At 39.0% G+C, this 21569-nt stretch overlaps 1 protein-coding gene across 1 annotated transcript; it reads left to right on the top strand.

Moving 5' to 3' along the window:
• Nucleotides 1-17284: 17284 nt before the first annotated feature.
• LOC104856001 (olfactory receptor 5V1-like) lies at nt 17285-18226 on the top strand. Its single transcript, XM_010615097.1, has one exon. The coding sequence runs from the start codon at nt 17285-17287 to the stop codon at nt 18224-18226; it is 942 nt and encodes a 313-aa protein (XP_010613399.1).
• The last annotated feature ends 3343 nt before the right edge of the window (nt 18227-21569 follow it).

Genomic DNA, 21569 nt, shown 5'->3' on the forward strand with positions numbered 1-21569 from the left:
GGATCCAAATGAATTTTAGGATTCTTTTTTCTAGTTCTGTGAAATATAGTGTTGGAATTTCAATTGGCATTGCATTGAATCTCTATAGCAGTTTTGGTAGTATGGCCATTTTCATTATGTTGATTCTTCCTACCCAGGAGCAGGGGATATATTTCCATTTTCTAATATCCTCTTCCGTCTCTTTTTTCAGAGTGCTGTAGTCTTCAGTGTAGAGGTCCTTTGCTTCTTTTGTTCGATTGATTTCTAGGTACTTCTTCTTTTTTTTTTAATTTTTTTGGATGTTATTGAGAAAGGAATTGTTTCCCTAATTTCTCTCTCATTGAGTCTGTTCTTTGTGTACAAGAATGCTATTGATTTTTGAGTGTTAACCTTGTATTCAACTACTCTGCTGAAAGTGTCAGTTAAGTCTAGGAGTCTTTTGGTGGAGTTTTTTGGGTCTTCGATGTATAGTATCATATCATCAGCAAATAATGACAGTTTAACTTCTTCCTCTCCTATCTTTATTGCTTTAATTTCTTTCTCTTGTTTAATTGCTGTTGCTAATGTTTCCATAATTATATTTTAGAGGAGTGGTGATAGTGGGCATCCTTGTCGTGTTCCTCATTTTAATGTGAAGGTTTTCAGTTTTTGTCCATTTAATGATGTCAGCTGTTGGTTTTTCATAGATAGCCCTTATTAAGTTGAGATATAGGCCATCCATTCCAATTTTATGCAGGGGTTTTATCATGAATGGGTGTTGAATTTTGTAAAATGCTTTTTCTGCATCTATCAAGAGGTTTTTGTCCTTGACTCTGTTAATATAGTGTATTACATTTATTGACTTACATATGTTGGACCATTCTTGCATCCCTGGTATAAAATCCAACTTGGTCAGGATGTATGACCTTCTTGATGATTCTCTGTATTCTGTTTGCTAGTATCTTATTAAGGATATTTGCATCTATATTCATTAAGGATATTGGCCTGTAGTTCTCTTTTTTAGTTACATCTTTCCCTGGTTTGGGAATCAAAGTGATACTTGCTTCCAGGAATGAATTTGGAAGTACTGCTTCCTTTTCAATTTCACTGAAAAATTTAAAGAGTAGTGGCAGTAGTTCTTCCCTATGTATCTTGTAAAATTCACCAGTGAATCCATCAATACCTGGGCTTTTCTTTGCTGGTAAAATTTTAATTACATATTCAATTTCACTGATTGTAATTGGGGTATTCAAAATGTTTCTGTCTTCTTTGTTCAACATTGGTAATTCATAATTATCTGGAAATCTGTCCCTTTCTTCTGTGTTTTCCATTTTATTAGAGTACAGGTTCTCAAAGTAGGTATTGACTATCCTTTCAATTTCTGTTGGATCTGTTGTGACTTCACCTTTTTCATTCCTAATTGCATGGATCTGAGCCTTTTCTTTCCTTTTTTTTGTTTGATAAGTTTAGCTAAGGGTTTATCAATTTTATTTATACTTTCAGAAAACCAATTCTTTGATTCATTTATTTTTTGTATCATTTTCATAGTTTCCATTGCCTTGATTTCTTCTCTAATCTTTATAATTTCCTTTCTTGGGTTTTTCTTGCTCTTGTTTTTGTAGGTGTCTAAGATTCATCATTAGGTTGCTTATTTGAGCTTGCTCTGTTTTCCTAGTGTGGGAATCCAATGCTATGAATTTTCCATGTAAAACTCCTCTCATTGTGTCCCATAGATTCCTGTATGTTGTATTGGCATTATCATTTATTTGTAAATACTGTCTAATTTCTTCTTCAGTTTCCTCTGTTACCCACTGATTGTTCAGGAGAGTGTTGTTCAATTTCAATGTGTTTGTGAAGTTCATACCATTTCTTATGCTATTGATCTCCAGCTTGATTGCACTATGATCTGATAATATACAGGGGATAACTCTGATTCCTTTGCATTTATTAAAGCCTATTCTATGAGCTAGTATGTGGTCTATCTTGGAGAATGACCCATGTGCAGCTGAAAAGATTGTATATTCTGATTTTACAGGGTGGAACACTTTATAGACATCTATTAAGTCCATGTATTCCAAAGCTTGGTTCAGTTCTAGTATTTCATTGTTGATTTTTTGCCTAGACAATCTGTCTATTTGTGATAGTGGGGTATTTAGATACCCCTCTACAATAGTATTAGTGCTTACTTGTTTTTTCATGTTACTTAATATTTGTTTTATATAGTTGGGGGCATTAATATTTGGTACATATATGTTTATGATCGTCACATCTTCCTCTTGAATTGTCACCTTTACAAAGATGTAGTGGCCTTCTTTGTCTCTCTTAATGAATTTTGGTTTGGAATTTGCTTCGTCTCTGGATAAGATTGCTACCCTGCTTTATTCTGGGCTCCTGTTGCATGGAGAATTGCTTTCCATACTTTCACTTTCAGTCTATGGGCTTCTTTTTGCACAAGGTGTGTTTCTTGGATACAACATATTGTTGAATTTTGCTTCTTAATCCATTCTGCCAGTCTAGTTCTCTTGATTGGTGAATTGAGGCCATTGACATTGATGGTTATAACTTATATGTACTGAGTTATTATTGTCATGTTGTTGTCCTTTTGTTGATTCTTTTTACTTATTCCCCCTCTCATTTTAGTATCTTGCCTTTCCTATTTGATATGGTCTGTTGGACCTCATGGTGTTGTGGCCTTTATTGTATTTTTCTTGGATATTGTTTAGAATCCTTTGTAGTCTTGGTTTGGTATTCATGAAGTTTCTCAAGTGCTCTTCATCCTGGAAGTATTTTATTTTCCCATCCATTTTGAAAGAGAGTTTTGCAGGATACATCAGTCTAGGTTGGAGGTTGTTTTCTTTTAGGACTTGGATTACCTCACTCCAGGCTTTCCTTGACCTGAAGGTTTGTGTTGAAATGTCTGCCATGATTCTGATGGGTTTTCCTTTGCATGTGATTTGTTTCTTTTCTCTTACTGTTTGTAGTATTTTGTTTTTCTACTGAATTTGTGGGATCTTGATTATTATATTTCTAGGGTTTTTTATCGTGGCTAGTTGGAGTTCTATATGCCTCACCTATTTGTATGTCAAGTTCTTCCCCTCTGCTTGGGAAGTTTTCCGTCATTAATTCTGTGAATAACTCTTTTAAGTCATTTGTATTTTCTCCTGCTATTTCATTGATTCCTATCAGTCTTGTTTTATTCTTCTTTGCATCTTCTTGGAGTTGTTGGATTGATTTCTCATGATTCCCTACTGATTTCAAGAGACCTCTCTTTTCATGGTCACTGAGTACAATACTATCTTCTATACCTGATATTCTGTCTTTGCCTTCTTTTATTCTGCTGCAAACACTTTCAATAGAGTTTTTAATCTCCTGGATATCTGTTTGAATCTGTTTTATGAATTCCATTTTTTTCTTATGTTGGGCCTTCATGGCTTCTATCATGGTCCTGAGGTCATCTATTTTTTTGTCAGTTTCTGTTCTAGAGTCTAGAATCATGACATTCATTTTGCTCACCATCTCTATGGTTATCTGGGAAATTATTTCTGTTGAATTTTTTTAGAGCCTGATTAATCTCTTTTTTTACTTCCTGTGCTATGAGTTCAGGGTGTCCTGCTGCTTCACCCTCAGACTTTTCATCCTCATTTGTCCCACTGTTTGCAATTGGCGAATGGGAAAACTCCCTTTGTGTCTTGCTTAAGCGTTTTCTCATTTTTATTTTTGTTGTTGGGTTGTCCTTGTTTTAATTTCTGGGTTATTACCTAAATCTTCCTGATATAGTTGTGCCCCAGCTTCTGAGTCTCTAATGACTCATAGACATTCTCATTTTCTTAATATGAGAGAAGACAGTTAAATCAATCACAATCCTTTAGCCCAATTGATACAATCAGCAACACAATAGGATCAAGCACAACTTACAAATTGACCATTAGTTTTAGTCATTAGTCTATTACTTTTAAACCATGACAATCACAGCCACAATAGGATCAAGCACAACTTACAAATTGACCATTAGTTTTAGTCATTAGTCTATTACTTTTAAACCATGTGAATTAAATTAAAATCAAGAAGCAGCCCAAAGTATGTTTGCAGTGAATAAACTATTCAATATAGCATATTTACCATTTAGGATGGGGGCTTAGAAAGAGTTAGTTTGATAGGAGTAGACAAGAAAAAGAACTGGAGGAGGTTTCAAGTGAAACCAGAGGACATAGAATGAGCATATAATCTTTAGGAAACTGCTAAATACAAAAGGGAAAGACAGAGTGCAAAAATATAATCACTTAGCAGCAATAGGGACTCACTTTCCTTTGAAACTATTGACTCTTGATGTGGTAAAATGACAGAAGAAAAGGACATAAAGAAAAAAGAAAAAAAGATGATGAAGCAATCTGAGTTAGGGCAGGAGCAGGAACAGAAAAGGATATGAGGGATAATATAGTGGAGCAAGAGACTGTATTGGAGAAAGAGGACAGAAAAAAAAGAAAGAATTTGCAGAGTGGAATGAGGAAAAGAAAGGAAAAAAAGAATTTGAAGGGCCTCTTTCAGACTATATCTCTGCTCTCACAATATACAACATGCACAGCCATGTGCAGAACTAAGTCCTTTGAACTCACGTAGCTGATGGCAGACCCCTGAGATTCAGACTGATTTTGGGCTGCAATGCCCAAATTGAGTTGCCTGACCTCCTGCAGGGGTGAAATCCACAAAGTTCTACTACCAATTCCCTCTGCCCCTTTCTTTAAAGATGTTCAAAGTTTCAGAGCTCAGAAAAATACACTTAGTGACCACCTATGCCTCTGAAGAATGGATCCAAGGACTGGCACAGTTAGGAGGTCTGAGAGGGGTTTGAGGGATGGGAGTATTTCAGGGGTGCCTGCACTGCTACTTCTTCCTTGCTGGAGCTGATGGTGGCACAGGCTGGGGAGGGTGCAGCTACCCAGTCCCGCCAACTGGGATCAAGCAGGCCAGAGGGAGAACCAATTCCAGAGTGGCCTTCCCAGGTCTCACCTTCCTTGCTGGAACATTGATGGTGCAGGCAGGGGAGGGTAACATGGCTACCCAGTCTCACCGACTAGGCCCAAGCAGCCCGGAGGGAGAAGGGATCCCAGAGTGGCTGTCCCAGGACTCACTTTCCTTGCTGGAGCAATGTTGGCACAGGTGTGGGTGGGTGTGGCTACCCAATTCCACTGACTGGGCCCAAGCAGGTGGGAGAAGCTGAAACCACCATTTGGTTATTTTTAATGCCATCCATTAAAAATTGATGCCTTGCCTCGACTTTGAAAATATATAATCTACTGTTTCTGTTTTAATATTTATATCTTTAATCCAGTTTGAGTTTAACTTAGGACATGGTGAAAAATAGGGGTCTTTGCAAGTTGAAATCCAATTTTTCCAGCATCAGCTATTAAAAGAGGCTATGTTTCCTCTAGTGAGGATGGTTGGCTCCTTTGTCAACACTAAGGTAGTTCAGTATATCTGCAGTTGTTTCTGCATCTCCTAATACTGATACTTGAGTCTGCTTCCGCCAGTACCATGCTGTTTTTATCACAGTGGCTTTGTAGTATAGTTTCAAGTCAGGGATTGTGATAGCCCCTTCCAAGTCTCTGTCGCATAAATTGTTTGTGCTATTCTAGGTCTCTTCTGTTTCCAAATGAATTTTGTATTAATTTCTCTAGTTCTCTGAAATACACCATTGGGATTTCAATAAGGATTACATTGAATCTGTATGGCACTTTTGAAAGTATGACCATTTTCACTGTATTAATACTTTCTACTCACAAACCAAGAATGTCTTTCCATTTTCTTATATCCACTTCAATCCCTTTTTCATATCATTGTAGTTCTCAATGTGGAGGTCTGTTTCCTTTGTTAGAATGATTCCTATATATTTCATTTTTTGGATGCTATTGTGAAAGATATTGTTTCCATGATTTCACTGTTAGAGAATCTGTTATTTGTGAACAAGAAGGATATGGATTTTTGAGTGCTGACTTTGTATACAGCAAGTTTATTGAATCTGTAAATCAAGTCTGGAGGTATTTTGGCAGAGTTTTTTGGGTCTTCTGTGTAGAGTATTATATCATCAGAAAATAGTTACTGTTTAACTTCTTCCTTTTCTATTTCAATGCTTTTATTTATTTCTCTTGTCTAGTTGCTTTGGCTAATGTTTCTACAACTATACTAAACAGGAGTGGTGACAATGGACATCCTTATTTTTTTCCCAATTTTAATGTGAAGGTTTTCATTTTTTGACCATTTAATATGACTTTAGCTGTAGGTTTTTCATAGGTAGCCTTTATCAATTTGAGATAAAGACAGTTTATGTCAATTTTCCAGGGTTTTTTATCATGAATGTGTGTTGACTTTTGTCTAATGTTTTTCTGCATTTATTGAGATATTCATATGGTTTTTGTTTCTATTATCATATGGTTTGTTTCTATTAATACAATTTATTACATTTATTGATTTGCCTGTGTTAAACCATTCTTGCCTCCCTGGGATAAATCCAACTTGGTTAGGGTGTGTGATATTTTTGATGACCCACTGTATTCTGTTTGGCAGATTTTTATTGAGGATTTTTGCATTTATGTACATTAGAGTGATTTGCCTGTAGTTTTCTTTTTTGATTGGGTTTTTCTCTCATTTTTTAATCAAAGTAACACTTGTTTCCAGGAATGAATTTGGAAGTATAGCTTCCCTTTCAATTTCATTGAATTCTTTAAAGTGTAGTTGCAATAGCTCTTCTCTAAATGTCTTGTAGAATTCAGCAGTGAAGCCATCAGAACCAGGGTTTTTCTTTGTTGGGAAATTTTCCATGACATTTTCAATTTCACTGATTGTTTTTGGGGTGTTCATAATGTTTTATCTTCTTTGGTCAACTTTGGTAATTCATGTGTATCTAGAAATCTGTCAATTTCTTATGTGTCTTCCATGTTATTAAAGTACAGGTCCTTGAAATAACTATTGATGATGCTTTGGATTTCTGCTGGATCTGTTGTGACTTCACCTTTTTCAATCCTAAATGCATGAATTTGAGCCTTTTATTACCTTTTTATAATAAGGTTGGTTAAGGATCATCAATTTTATTTATTCCTTCAAAAAAACCCAACTCTTTGATTTGTTGATTGATTTTTTTTCTTAGTATCTATTGCACTGATTTTTCCCCAGCCTTTTATAATTTCCTCCCCTGTATGAGCTTTGTGTTTCTCTTGCTCTTCTTTTTCTAGAACCTTAAGAATCACAGTTAGCTTGTTAATTTGAGCTCATTCCATTTTCCTAGTGTGGGCATTCACTGTTATGAATTTCCCATGTAAGACTGTTTTCCTTGTATCCCATAGATTCCAGTATGTTGTACTGTCATTAAATTGTAAAAACTATGTAATTTCTTCTTCAATTTCTACTGTGACCCATTGATTGTTCAGCTGAATGTTATTCATTTTCCGTGTGTTTTTGAAATTCTTAGGGATCCTTATGCTATTGATCTCCAGTGTAATTGCACTGTAATATTTAATTACACTGATAATATTCATGGGATAACTTCAATTCATTTTCATTTACTTACACATATTGTGTTAACTAGCATGTGATCTATTTGGGAAAGTGCATCATGTTTAGCCAAAACATGTATATTCTGATTTTGTGGAGTGAAAAACTCTGTAGACATCTATTAAGTCCATTTATTCAAAAGCTTGGGTGAGTTCTAATGTTTCACTGTTGATTTTTAGGCTAGATTATCTGTCTATTTGTTATAGTGGGGTATTTAGGTCCTCCATTAGTGTTTGTTTGCTGTATAATGTCCCTTAATATTTGTTTTGTATAGTTGGCACATCAGTGTTTGGTGCATAAGTATTTATGATTGCCATCTGCCCTGTTGGATTGTTTCCTTTACAGTTATGTAGTGAACTTCTTTTTCTATCTTAATTAGTTTTGGTTTGAAATTATCTTTCTCTGAAAATAAGATTACTATCCCTGCTATTTTCTGGATTTCTGTTGCATGGAATACTGTTTTCCATCCTTTTATTTTCAGGCTATGAATTTCTTTTTCAAGTAGGTGTGTTTCTTGAATACAGCATATTGTTGGATTTTGAATTGAAGGCATTTATATTGATAGTCAAAAGTGATTTGTATTGCCAAATATTTGTCATTTGATTGTGTGTCTTGATGATCTTCACTGAGTGAGCAAAAGAGGTTTAACAGATGTAGCAAAAGAGTTGGGTGAGGCTCTCAGTTCCCAAAGCCTCACAGTGTCCTTACTTCTTAGTTGTTCCCTTTTAATCACCTTCTTACTCATCCTAGCCTGAATGGAAGAGCAAGCACAAAGAGCACAGTGCATACAGCAGGATCTTCTCACAGGGCCACTCAGTGCTCTTTTCCATGTTGCTCAGATCCAGAACCTGAGCTCACAGGTGTCTGTTAAGGTGGAACATATAAAACATCCCCCACTCCTTATTGCGCCTCTTTTGTTGCTAGCTCAAAATCATTCCAAATATTTTCAAATTTTTGCAGCATAAACTAAATTTGTAGCTTTAGGAAGAAGGCATAAAATATACAACATATACAATATGCCCAGCAAGATGTAATTTTGTACTTCACACAAAGAGTTGCACACAGCTGGACAAAGTATAAACAACTAAAAACAGATAATTCATAGGTATAGATTCCAATGTAAGAAAGAACATCAAACAACAATTAAACTACTTTCATTTGATTGAGTGATATTTAAGTTTTAGTTTTAAAAATCTTTGACTGCAACTCAGAGAATCTGTTGAACATTCTTCATGAGCATCATTGATCTCTTTGTTGCATAGACAGTAGATGATGGGGTTCAGAAATGGGGGTACACTGCTGTAGAACATGACAATCAGCACATTCTGAATGGATGGTTCATTTGAATGGGACTGAATGCAGCCACTAACCCTGAGAAAAGAGACAGACAGAGAATGGCCAGCAGTGGGGTACAGGTAGATATGGCTTTGTTATGGGCTTCCCCTGAAAGCCACATGACACAAACATAACATTAACATATGACACAAACATAAAGGCAAAACACACCAAGAAAAGGCAAACACTGAGCAAGGGTTACAAGTAAAGAATACTGGACATCTCGTGATGATATCCTCAGTATTTGAGGAACATCAGAAATATTGCCGGATCACTTTGGTCTTGGTGAAGGGAAGCCTGAACAGAGCCCCTGTGTGTATAGCAGAGTAGACCAGACCAGAGGCCCAGGTGCCAGCCATGGCCTGGTAGCACAGACTCAGGGTAATAATGAGCCCATAGTGCACAACATGGCAAATGGTCATGTAGTGGTCATAGAAAATGATGAACAGGAGGAAAAATTCTACCTCTGTAAAGAGAATATGGAGGAAAATTGCTGCACACTGTGCCAGGAATATGGTCATCCTGCTGTTATGAAATTTACTACAGCCATGGGAGCAATAACTGAGATGCTGCTGAGGTCAATGAGGGCCACATTGCTTATAAAGAAGTACATGGGAGAGTGCAGACATGTGTCTGTCATGATGACAGTGACAGTCAGAAGATTCCCTGTCAGTGCTTCCTGATAAATCACTAAGAACAGCACACCTTGCAGAACCTGGAGCTCCCAGGAGGCTGTGACTTCCATGAGGAGGAATTCTGTGAAGATGGTGATGTTGTCCATGTTGGCCCTCCTGCTGTGGTCTCTGCAGAGTCACAGTTTAAAGTGAGTAGGGGACACTGCCAACAGAAGGGAGAGCATTATGTATTTCTATTAACATTGCTGATGAACACATGACAATCAAGCTCTTGTGACTTACTTTCAAATCTTAAGCCATTGTAACTATTTTAGCCCCATACGATGTAGGTGTGCCTACAGACTAGACAGATTGTTCCAGATTTTAATTTGCTTTAGGTAATTAGTACCTAGACAGTCTTTGAAGATCTGCATTTCACATTCTTTGTGGGCTTGGATGGAAGGTAGAAGTCACAATGTGTATTTCACATTGCAAGTGAACAGCTGGACCATGAATGAAATTGTTCATTGAGCTTGACTTAAAAGAGAAACTAAGAAGTCTACAGGGTGATTAAATGGGCATTTCACAGAAAATGAAGTACACTGGAAAAAATAGTCATTAATTTATGAAAAAAAGATTGCTGCACTATGTAGTATTGTCATTATTATGGGAAACATGATAATAGCTACATTTTATAACATATTGAAAATAATGCTGATTCTTGCAGATGGTGCTATGCATCACTTAATTAAAAATTCATGGTGAAATACAAATTGCAGTTATGCTGCTGTCTACATTTCAAATTATAAGACAAATAATTTCAAAATAGGAGTGGGAAAAAGATGGAGAAGAAAGATAAAATCCATGGATTTCCCCTACTACACTGGATCATGATTCTGGTGAAGAATAGAAATGTAAGATGAATTTAGCACTTATTACACAGCATAAAAAGAGGTGAAGATGAGAAGGAGGCTGTTTTTGCCCCATCTCTGCTATTTTGATAGAGGAAATGTAAAATAGTCATGATGTGGTTTGCATCAGTGACCTACAGGCTGTCAGTAGGATCACTTTAAACAGTCACTACTGTTGTTGATAACAACATTCTATGATAAAGGATTTTCTCTTCATTTAGTCAAGTAAGCCTAAGAGAAGAAACAACATTTAATTAAAATGATAGTCATAGAATGAATTTCATATAAAATATATTTTCAAAACTTGTAGACACAAATAAATGTAGGCAATCATTATTATCCACATAACAGGCAGAAACACTGTCAATATTTTTGTAATTATAAATTAGCTCCATGTGAAATGGTAACAAATACATAGATGCTAATATTTTCTATATTGTAATACATTAATTTTATATTTCACCAATGAAAATTTAAAACTACTTAGGTAAGATTTTATGCACCTGAATGTAGTACTGGAAGAATAATCTGTAAAATATTACTCATGATTTTGAACGCTTTAACTGGAACACAGGAAAATGAATTCACATAATGATGTTAGAAGGAGACTTTAGCAGAAGCCCTAAAAGCACGAGCAGGATGGGTCTGCAGAGAGCATCAGCACCCATCACAGATCAGACTCTACGCCTAGCAGAAGGGTGCATCTCGGAGTATCTTAAACAGTTATTTTTGTTGATTGTTTAAAGATAAAATACACTGACAAGGAGGGACAAGAAGGGGATTCACAATGCACTGCCAAAAGGAAAACAGAATATTTACTTCCTACATGAAATAATATCTCGCACAGATGATGGTAAAGGGGGGAAGGGCTTACAATAGGTCTGGAAGAGCTCCTGACATGAGAGAATGGGGCAGGGTGACCGGCCTGGTGTCCTTTAGATCTATCTCATTGTCAAAGGAAGCTCAGGTTCATGCGTTAGATCTGTTAGGGGAACAGAGGACAGCACCAGCCACAGAAGGACGGCATCACAGTCATTCTCCAGCACAGGACCCAGAGATTGAGGAGCAGATGAGGGATTTGCAAAAACCAGTGCCGTTATAGAAACTCTCACAGACGATGTGCAGAGACCCCAGAAAACTGAAGCAGAGTCTGATTTAGTATGGCTGAAAGGAGGAGGAGTCACATTGGACCTGCAGAGAAAAATCAACTAAAGGACAGGTTACTGGAAGAAAAGGAGGGACACACATGCTGATGCCCAAAGCCATATGAAATAAGGACCAATAGATCAAATAAAGCATGGGACCTGACTTCATGAAATAGAGCCACAGACCACAGGACTGCCAGTGAATTGCCACACTTGGAAGTCCCAAGAAACTGATGGGTTGGAAAGGGGCAGCTGACTCAAGAAACATAACCTTAATCTGGGAGGGAACTCCCCTAGTTCTTTGAGCCCTGCTCCTCAAAAAGGACACCAGTAATGTCTCTGGCAATCAATGAGGCAGGACCTCCAGTGCAGGGCCTTTCTTTTCTTCTCTTTCTCTGTCAAGTGCTTCAAAGTTAGGAGCACAGCAAAACTAAAAATATGAGCAGTGACCAACATTTTGAGAGAGACAGAATCATGTAGGATTTTAGGAAAGGGTATTAACCACATGGAGAGGAGAACCCAGGTCCGCAGCACAGCCCCCACCAAGGGGGTCGGTGCAGGATGGAGAAGCTTCAGTGGGGTTGAAACAGGAGGCTTTGCAGAGACCTTGTGGCCCAGGGCAGCTAACTCTACCTGGGACTGAGAGCATCCCTGGGCACCACGGCCGTGGGGAGGAGGCTTGGGTGTGCTAGAGAGAGACACCCACAGCTTCTGGCTGAAGACAGGCCCAGCTCCCACAGGATCAGACTCTACCAGACTGGAGGGGCGGCACAGCCCAGTTCTGGGGCACTACCTACCTGGACACTACCATGGGACTGTGGACTCCAGAGGAATTTTATTTCATATGTTTATAGCTCATTCTTCTCACCCTCCTTCTTTCCAACTCTCTTTCTGTCACTTTAGAGTATTTTCATGTGACAGAAAATCATCTCTTCTCTTTTAGAATCACTGATATTCTTGTGCTTCATCCTTCATCTTTCCTCTTCTGCCCTCTTCTCCACCTACTCAAACCTTGGCTGATCCTCTGCTGTCCTCCTGCCTTGACTCTCCTTTATCTCTCTTTATCTAGCTTTTATAAGAATCCACCTAGAGGCCAGGGATTTAGCTCAGTGGTTCGGTGGCCTGCCTAGCAAGCACAAGGACCTGAGTTCAGTCCCTGGTACCACAAAAACAAAAACAAAAACAAAATCCACCTAGAGGGTAAAATCACCCCACTAAAGAAACTCATTTTATACAAGCTCCTGGTTTATGGTGGATGGTGATATACAACTGTAAAGTTTGATCCTGTGGTTAAAGGTACCAGGTTAATAGTTACCACATTTTGTGAGTTTCTAGACAGTGCTTGAGGGAACTGCCATTCCTAACTGTACTATTTTCGCCATGATGTCCTACCTTCTGTAACTAATTGTTCTCTCTGTATCACAACACTGCTGTTGTCTGGGGCCAGAACCACAACAACAGCCCAGTAGCTAAGGACTGGGTGCTGAGCCAAATAAATAGCAACTTTTGATCCTCAAAAAAATTCTGCAGGTAGGAGCTGGGACAGATGCAAAGACCAAGAACCACATGTGCGCAAAAGAACTAAGGAATAGATATTTCCTAAAGAGGGCTTTGTACCAATAAAAAGGCTATCTGCTGTAAGAAATTCACAAGCATCAACACAGAAATCAAAATTGCAGATAAGAAAAATAAGGAAAACATGTAGGTTGCCAGGAAGAACTAGGAAAGACATTTTTAAAGGTAGACAATAAATGAAAGATTGTGGGAAATGATTTCACTTTGAATACTGTATTGATTAATTCTGTCCTGCTGGGATTGAATAAATAAAATAATATCAAAATTTGGGGAAAGAATTCAAAATAAAAATCTGCATGTACAAAATTCTATATTTTATCAATTTATTCTACCCTGAGTTCTCGGTTAGAGGCTACTTTGTAGTTTTCACAGCTGCTCTACCTTCTCCTAATAGCATCACATTCTCACTTTAGCTTCTGCCTCTGCAGAGACCACAGCAGGTGGGCAGACATGGACAACCTCACCGTCTTCACAGAATTCCTCCTCATGGATGGCACAGGTTCCGGGAGCTCCAGGTCCTGCAAGGTGTGCTGTTCTTAGTGATTTACCTGGGAGCACTGACGGGGAATCTTGTGACAGTCACTGTCATCGTGACAGACACACATATAATGAGCCTGTGCTCCAAGGCTGCAGCTGGGTCCTGGGCCACACAACGGAACAGCACAGTGACAGGAAGGAGTCACATGTATGTGTCCACAAGAAAAGTGAAGAGCCACACAATGGTTTAAAAAGCATGCGAGCAATTTTATTATGAAAGCATGGCAGATACGAGCATAGTCAAAAAACATTGCCACAGGATGAAGCAGATGCAGCACCAAAGATGAAAGGGAATCCTTCATCATGTGAGATGGAGCCTTCTATTTCAGTAGGGAGAGGGAAAGAGCTATTCCACTCCCAGGTTCTTGGTTAAGTACTGATTTCGCGCAAAGGTGACTTGAGGCCCTCAGCCCTGTGTGGCTGCAAGGGTACTGGGGCATGGGTGGGGTTGAGGACAGCTGAGCCCCTCCTGTTTAAAGTTACCGGAGACACTCTGGACCGCCTCCTTGCAGAAGGGTACACAACCAGATCCTCTTCCAAGAACATGCATATCCACATGACTCTATTCTGATTTAATCCTTCTGGGGGCAACAACTCTGCTAAAAGAGGATACATTTGAGTTATTTGTAGGAAAATGAATACACGGGGAAAATCTAAAGTTAAGTAACAAAATTCAGATACACAAGCTTAAATACTATATGGACTTTCCCATATGACAATTCAAAATATAAATACAAAGCAAAATAAGAGATAGGTAAGTGGAAAAAGGAAATGGATCCTTTGCAAACAGAAGAAGACTAGGAGATGAGTGAAAGACGGGAGGGAATGTAAAAAGATCTAAGACGTGGCACTCACAAGCACCAAACACACAGTGGAAGCAGGCATATGCATTGCAAACCTGTACTGAAGATTAAGAAAAGTAAGAGGACAGCACTGTTGTGTATTCCCTCACCTCGATGCTATGACTGCACGTATGTAGCTTGCTGGCAACAGATTACTTTATTGTTAATGAATTTATCAATTGAAGCTCCTTTATAAGTTACAGATTCGATGGGCTGCTTTCCCAGCAACTCTCAGTCTAAGCTGTTCTCAACTCGTTGCTTCCCGTGGATGGCACATAGCCATGCACACTGAAGGTGTGTGAGCATGAAGGCGGCTGCAGTGAGGTTTGCCAGTCTGCCTGGAAACGCCTGCTGGTAAAAATGTGAGGGCATAAGAACATGTGGAAAGTCGATCACTGTGCTTATGGAACATTTAGCATACATAAACTTAGTCTTTATGCTTTTAGTCATGCAAATACTACAAAATCTTTCTCTTACCTTCCTGTAGTGTATTAGGGGAAAGAAAAATGTCACTCCTGTGATTCAGAACTATATTTGAACTTATAAGAGGGATATTCCCTCTAGATGCCTCACTGTAATGTTCCCGTGGGGAAAGCAGGCCTCATATAAAGTGTAGACTCAGCCCTAACGGGTCCTAACTGCAAACGATGAGCTTCCTATTGTTGGCTGCTGAAATCGGTTGGCCCGATCATCCTGTGTTCATGCTGAATTGTTTTCTTGGTGATATGATCTCTCTTATTGATACAAATGTGTTGTTGATACTGAAATAGTAAGTATGAATAATTTTATTTTTGTTCAGGTGTAAGGACCATGTATGATATTTTTGCTTAGTTGTCCAGTGTTATTTTCTTTATAGCAAAATACTGACCTTGATATGGAAAAGAAAAAAAGTATTGTATGAAAAATGTATCATGGGCCATACACAAATGAGTAAATTATAAATAAAATGAAAGTCTGACTTCTGCACAATTTCCAGTAGACAGATTATGTGAAGTGTGTATCACTTATGCTAGTTTGCATTATGTTTGAGTGCTTATAATTCAACATGTGAAACAGGTAGTCACAAAAATCATGTGCAGAGATTACATTTCATAGGAGCTTCTCTGAATCCCTAGTAAATGATCTGCTGCTCCTTTTCCTTAAGAAAAAGGCTATCTAACTTTTCCTTATATACTTTATCAATAATTTGTCATTTTTATTTCTCTAATGAAATAAAAAAAATACATGATGTAGTATTCGGTAATAGGACCAGATCATTGATATGAGTTCCTGCACTATAAGAACAGATTCTTCATTATACAGACAAAGAAAGTAAATACTATGAGATACTATGAACAATTCAGTGCAAAGTTTAGGAGAAATATGCTGGATTCATAGCATTAGTTGATTATAAAAATTGGGAAAAACACATTATCTTTATTACAATATTATCACATATAATGGCTGATTGAAAACATCAAGTTTATTATAAGTATGAGGAAAAAGAAAAATGAGAATTATTATGGAAATTAATATTTGAGGTGAGATATTGCTTGGAACATTTACTATTTTATTTTTGAAATGATAATATGCAGAGGTGCAGGTAAAGAGTTGATAGCTCTGTTTAGTCATGAACATTGAAACCCTAAGAACTGACATTTCATCTGCTGCTGGTTTGAATCATGTTTTCTGATTGAGTCCCCTGTTCTAGGAGCATCACATGATGCTCTTGGAAATTACTCTGATTCACTTTCCTATACTTCATGATGGTAAGAAATTTCCAATAGCAGATGATTTTCTCAACACAAATAAATAGAGCACATCCAAAAATATATCCCCTGTCTGCAGCAATTCTTTTACCTCAAGGGAGAACATAGCAGCCGAAAGTGAGATCATATCCTGTGTAGTAATACATAAGCATGTGTCATTCATATTATCAAGCTTTAATCGAGGAAAGGGAACACTGAAAGAGTGTACTGGAAAGGGTGCCTACAAAGGAAATTTTCACTTTATTTTCTGACTTTTATCTATGAATTTACCATGACAGATACGTGATATTCAAGGGAAAAATTTTTAAGTCATAGAAAATATCCACAGGATACTTGTGCACAGAATTTCTGTCAGTTCCTTGAACACTGTGATTGTATGGACTACTACATGCATGCTAATGTTTTCATTTTGGTATAGGATTTTGATCTTCCAAATATTTCCATGCTGTGTCTTGCCAGGAGAGATACTCTGAAAAGATAACCATCATTTATGTAATCCATCAGCCAGTACTCTCTTAGGTTCTAACATTCCTCTAATTCCTAGTTTTTTTTCAAACTTTGTTCAAGAACACACACACATAATCAATAGTCAAAAATCTGTAAAATATACATATATGATATAGAAAAATCATGTAAAAGATAGAGCACAACTATTTCCAGTAGACTGCTTCTACCTTCGTATATTTTACAAATGGGATAGTGTGTGGAAACTTCACCCACTGAGGTAACATAAGAAATCATGAAGCAAAGCCACACATCAAAATTCAGTGAATTATAAAATCCCTGAAAATGTGGGAGATTCAAAGTGATTACAAAGGAGAGGAATTTTCAGGAGTCTATAGAGTACTCACAGGGTTTGTTCCAGAGGAAGACTCAAAGATAAATATATGAAGAAATACTGTGAGTATGGTACTTAAAAAACTGAAATCTCTCATTAATTTAGAACTGACATAATTCATCACTGACCACTCTTCAGGTGCTGTCCAATAATTTCTCAGCACTAACCCCTTGGTTGCCACCATCACCTGTGTTTGTGGATTTGTTCCCTCCAGAGAGACACTGAGCAGAGAGGAGATGGACGTCTACAATGGCACCACAGTGACTCACTTCATCCTCATCGGGCTCTCTGACCTCCCTGAGGTGCGTTACCCTCTCTTTGTGGCCTTTGCCATCATCTACCAAGTGACCTTGGTGGGAAACGGGTCCATCCTCTTGGCCATCGGGACCGAGACAAAGCTGCACACGCCCATGTACTACTTCCTGGCAAACTTGTCCCTCTTAGACATGTTCTGCCCATCAACAAACGTCCCCAAGATGCTGCACAACCTCCTGACTGAGGACCACAGCATTTCCTTTGTTGGGTGTGCTCTGCAGCTGTATTTCCTGGTGGCCTTAGCTGGAACTGAAGTCTTCCTGCTGGCTGTCATGGCTTATGACCGGTACGTGGCCATCTGCTTCCCCCTTCGCTACTCTGTCATCATAACCAAGGCTCGCTGTGCCCAGCTGGTATCCGGGACCTGGGCAGCTGGGTTCCTCAATTCTACAATCCACACGGTGTCCACCTTCAGCCTGTCCTTCTGCAGGTCCAATCTGGTCAACCAGTACTACTGTGATATCCCACCAGTGGTTGCCCTATCTTGCTCATCCACTTATATGGCTGAAATGCTTGTTTTAGTGGTAGCAGGTTTCAGTGGTTCTATTTCCTTCCTGACCACCTTGATCTCCTACATCTACATCATCTCCACCATCCTGAAGATCCAGTCTGCAGAGGGGAAGCACAAGGCCTTCTCCACGTGCACCTCCCACCTCCTGGTGGTCTGTCTGTTCTATGGCACAGCCATCTTCACCTACATCCGGCCGTCCTCCAGCCGACACTCCCCTGCCAGGGACAGACTCATCTCCATGCTCTATGGGGTCATCACCCCGATGCTCAACCCGGTCATCTACAGCCTGAGGAACACGGAGGTCAAAAAGGCCCTCAGGAGGGCTGTGTGTGGCAGAGTGTGCTCACTGTAAGTGCTGTATTAGAGCAGAATCGCTTGGTGTTCTGTTTACAATGAGTTCTTAGGAAGAATGCTTAAGAAAAAATAACTTTCTCTTTACACACAATAAGTATGCCATCATGTATGAAATGTGTAGACAGAAGTAGATATTATTTTAGTTAGACCTAAGTCTGTGTCTCTAACTCCATCCTCTAGAACCTTCAATTTTATTATTCAAAATAATTATCTCTGTGACTTAACGTTGTAATGGCTTGTCTTAAGGAAGTTTGTGTTTTCCTATCTTGCCTACATCCATATATATATATATCATACCTATGCATATACATGCATACAAAAATACCTATACATGTGTTCTGTATTTATATGCTTTTACAATAATTTTCAATGTACATTTAACCATCTGTCTATACATTATCTTACACTCTACTTTCATTTTCATGTATAACTTGAGAAATTATAGTAGTGAATATACTGGGGTACAATGTGATGTCATGGCTTATAAATATATTGTGCAACAATTAAGTGTATTTATTTAACATATTCCCTCCACCAACATCTGTCATTTTCTTTATGTGGTCAAAACATTTGAGCTTTATTGGTTTTGCCAGTTTCAAATGGAAATTACTGTATTTACTACATTCACTGTGCTGTACAACACATCTTGTAGGAAGGAAAGGAACTTGAAGGACCACGATGAACCTTTGGACTCTGAGCATCATCTCCCCAGGGCCTCCACCACCCAGCTCCTGTACCAATCGTCAGCTCTGCCTCAGCCAAATTCCTTTAGGATCCTGATGCAAATGAGTAAAGGCAGCCATTTATCTTTCTGTGCTTGCCTTATTTCACTGAGTGTAATGCTTCTCAATTCCACACATTTGGGGAGAAATGACAAATTTTCCTTTTCTGTGCTAAATATATTCAATTTTGCATTCACACCAGGTTACGTCACCAGTTCATTTGATGAAGAACATATAGTTTAATTCCATTAGTTTAGTTTTGTGTACAGTGAACAAATGTGTAGAGGGGAGCAGACATTTTTATTATACTGACTTCACATATTTTAATTAATACTAGAAGTGGGATCAGGATGTTAAGACAGTGCCATGATGCATGATGAGAAGAAAGAAAGAGAATTAAAGAGAGCAACAAGGAGAGGGAGGAGAAAGGCAGAGAGATAAAGGGAACTGGGATGGCCAGTTAAATAACAAAATGCTCAGAGTGCCAGAACTGCTGATATTTTTTGATAACATAATTATTAGATTGACACAATTGTTAGGTTAATAACAGGGGCTACATGTCATTGCTAGGGGTAAATTACTGACACAGGCAAGGTGTTTAAGAGGAGAGAAAGCATTCTTGTGTTAAGAACAGAACAGATCAGATATAGGTTGTGGTTAACAATTAACCTTGTCTTTTTGGGTAAGAAAGTTTTCATTTTGGGAATGGAATTTGGGTGTCAGTCACCCTGACCTTGGCTGCCATGTTTTCTGCTATTAAGCCCCACAGCTCCATGGGTCATTTCTTGGGACTCTGTTGTGGCTACAGGTGGTAAGGGGGGTTGCTACTGACCCTCACGGCATCTGCGATGCTCCTATGAGTTGCATAAGCTTTGGCCAGACTCACTTTTTAACCAAGCTAATGGTGGGATTAACTTTTTACAGCCTTCACTGCTCACAGCCTGCTTTGGGCATAATCAACAGGGCGGTATCCCACCTGGAATATTACCTTTGGCTGCTACTTGATGTTTCACTGTAAGGTTTTATCACTCAGGAAACTCCTACCCATTTGTGGTATGGGTTAGCAGGGGGGGCAGGGGAGTTAAGGACACAAAAGAGGCTAAGGTATGAAGGGACTGTACAAGAGCTCAAGTGCTAAAGCTGAGGCTTGCCTCGACTACTGGTGGTTACAGGATCCACAGACCCACCTCTGCCAGGCTATTAGCAGATCAGGCGGCCTCCCCAGTTTGCTTGGTTTATTTTTACTTCTTGCTCTATATCTGTCCGTTAGAGTGCCACCACCTGCACCCCTCATGTGTTAGACAGTCCTCACCTCTTTGCAAGCAAGCAAGCTCCACCTGCCCTGCTTTTGATGGTTGGTTAAAAAACTCATCAGCACTCAGGTAGTGGGGGATGAGAGAGGGTCACTTGTCAAGTTACTCACCTCTGTCAGCCACGGTCCCAGGAGGCACCTTTTAAGAAAGTTAGCAGAGTTTATTGATGTCTCTCAGGGGGCGAGCATTTAGTACTCCTCTTAAGACAGCCACACTGTGATGTTAGATGAGTCTGTCATTGGCTAGAAGTGTCTATCTGGTAGCATACAACAGTTTCAGACCCCTGCTCAGTAAATGGATTGGAGCCAAATGGGGAAATTCAGCTGGGTTCTCAAAAAGATTCTGTATTTTGGATCTGTTGTATTCCAGTATGTTGTGTATGATGACTAAAGGATTGCAAGTGTACAGCTGAAGATAAAAGAAAAAGCAGGTACAGTGCTGAACATAACGGGAAGATGCACTCAGTGCAGGCATGAACAGAAATGTAGAATTGGGCAACAGGGTAATGAAAGCCACAGCATTCCATACAGATGAATCGGGCTTTTGGATTTTTAAAGGACATACAGCCTAGTCTGGGTGCTGCTCATTGTGTCTCTAAGTAAGATTGACAGGAATGATGGACAGGAATGTGACAGGTTGTTGATTCATCTCAGGTGATGTCCATCAGCACTCATGTCCCAGAATTCATTCTGATTGAATTACATGTATGTGATGCAGTCCACAACTATTTAATAAGATTTGTTGGGGAAATTGTTACTGAAGGCCAGTGTTAGAAGAAAAATAAAAAGAAGCAGGGGTACAAGTGCACAGGACAGACTTTTTTCATTATAAACCTGAGAGGTACCACTCTCCCACTCGGGACTAGACCAGCAACTCTCATATGAGCTAAGAGGTCTCTGTAGGATCATGGGCATAAAAGTATGGGCTGTGGAAGGGAATTATCAGAATAGGACTTTCAGAGAAGACAGTTCAGTACAAAGGAATCGGGGCTATCCACTTGGGGATATACATGGAGTTGTGTGTCATTTGTCAAGAGCAGGGTGAACAGGATTGGGAATCATAGGGTGTAGCTGCTTTTACTGCACCTTATCAGCCCATGAGGATACATCTGCAGCAGGTGTGCAAGCATGGGAAGGGGAGGGATTTAAAGTGGTTTCTGCTCAGACCAGGATGGCAGTGCTTGGATTCCTTCACTGCAGAGCCTAGAGTAGGTTAAGGAAAATGGGTGGAGCATTGTTTCTTAAGTGTTTCCTGCTGACTAGGTGTAACAGTGATCAGGAGGGTTTTGTTTGGACTGAAGGAGGAG

The sequence above is a fragment of the Fukomys damarensis genome, unplaced genomic scaffold, assembly GCF_012274545.1.
Source record: "Fukomys damarensis isolate Sample0158 unplaced genomic scaffold, DMR_v1.0_HiC HiC_scaffold_3, whole genome shotgun sequence".
Taxonomy (NCBI): domain Eukaryota; kingdom Metazoa; phylum Chordata; class Mammalia; order Rodentia; family Bathyergidae; genus Fukomys; species Fukomys damarensis.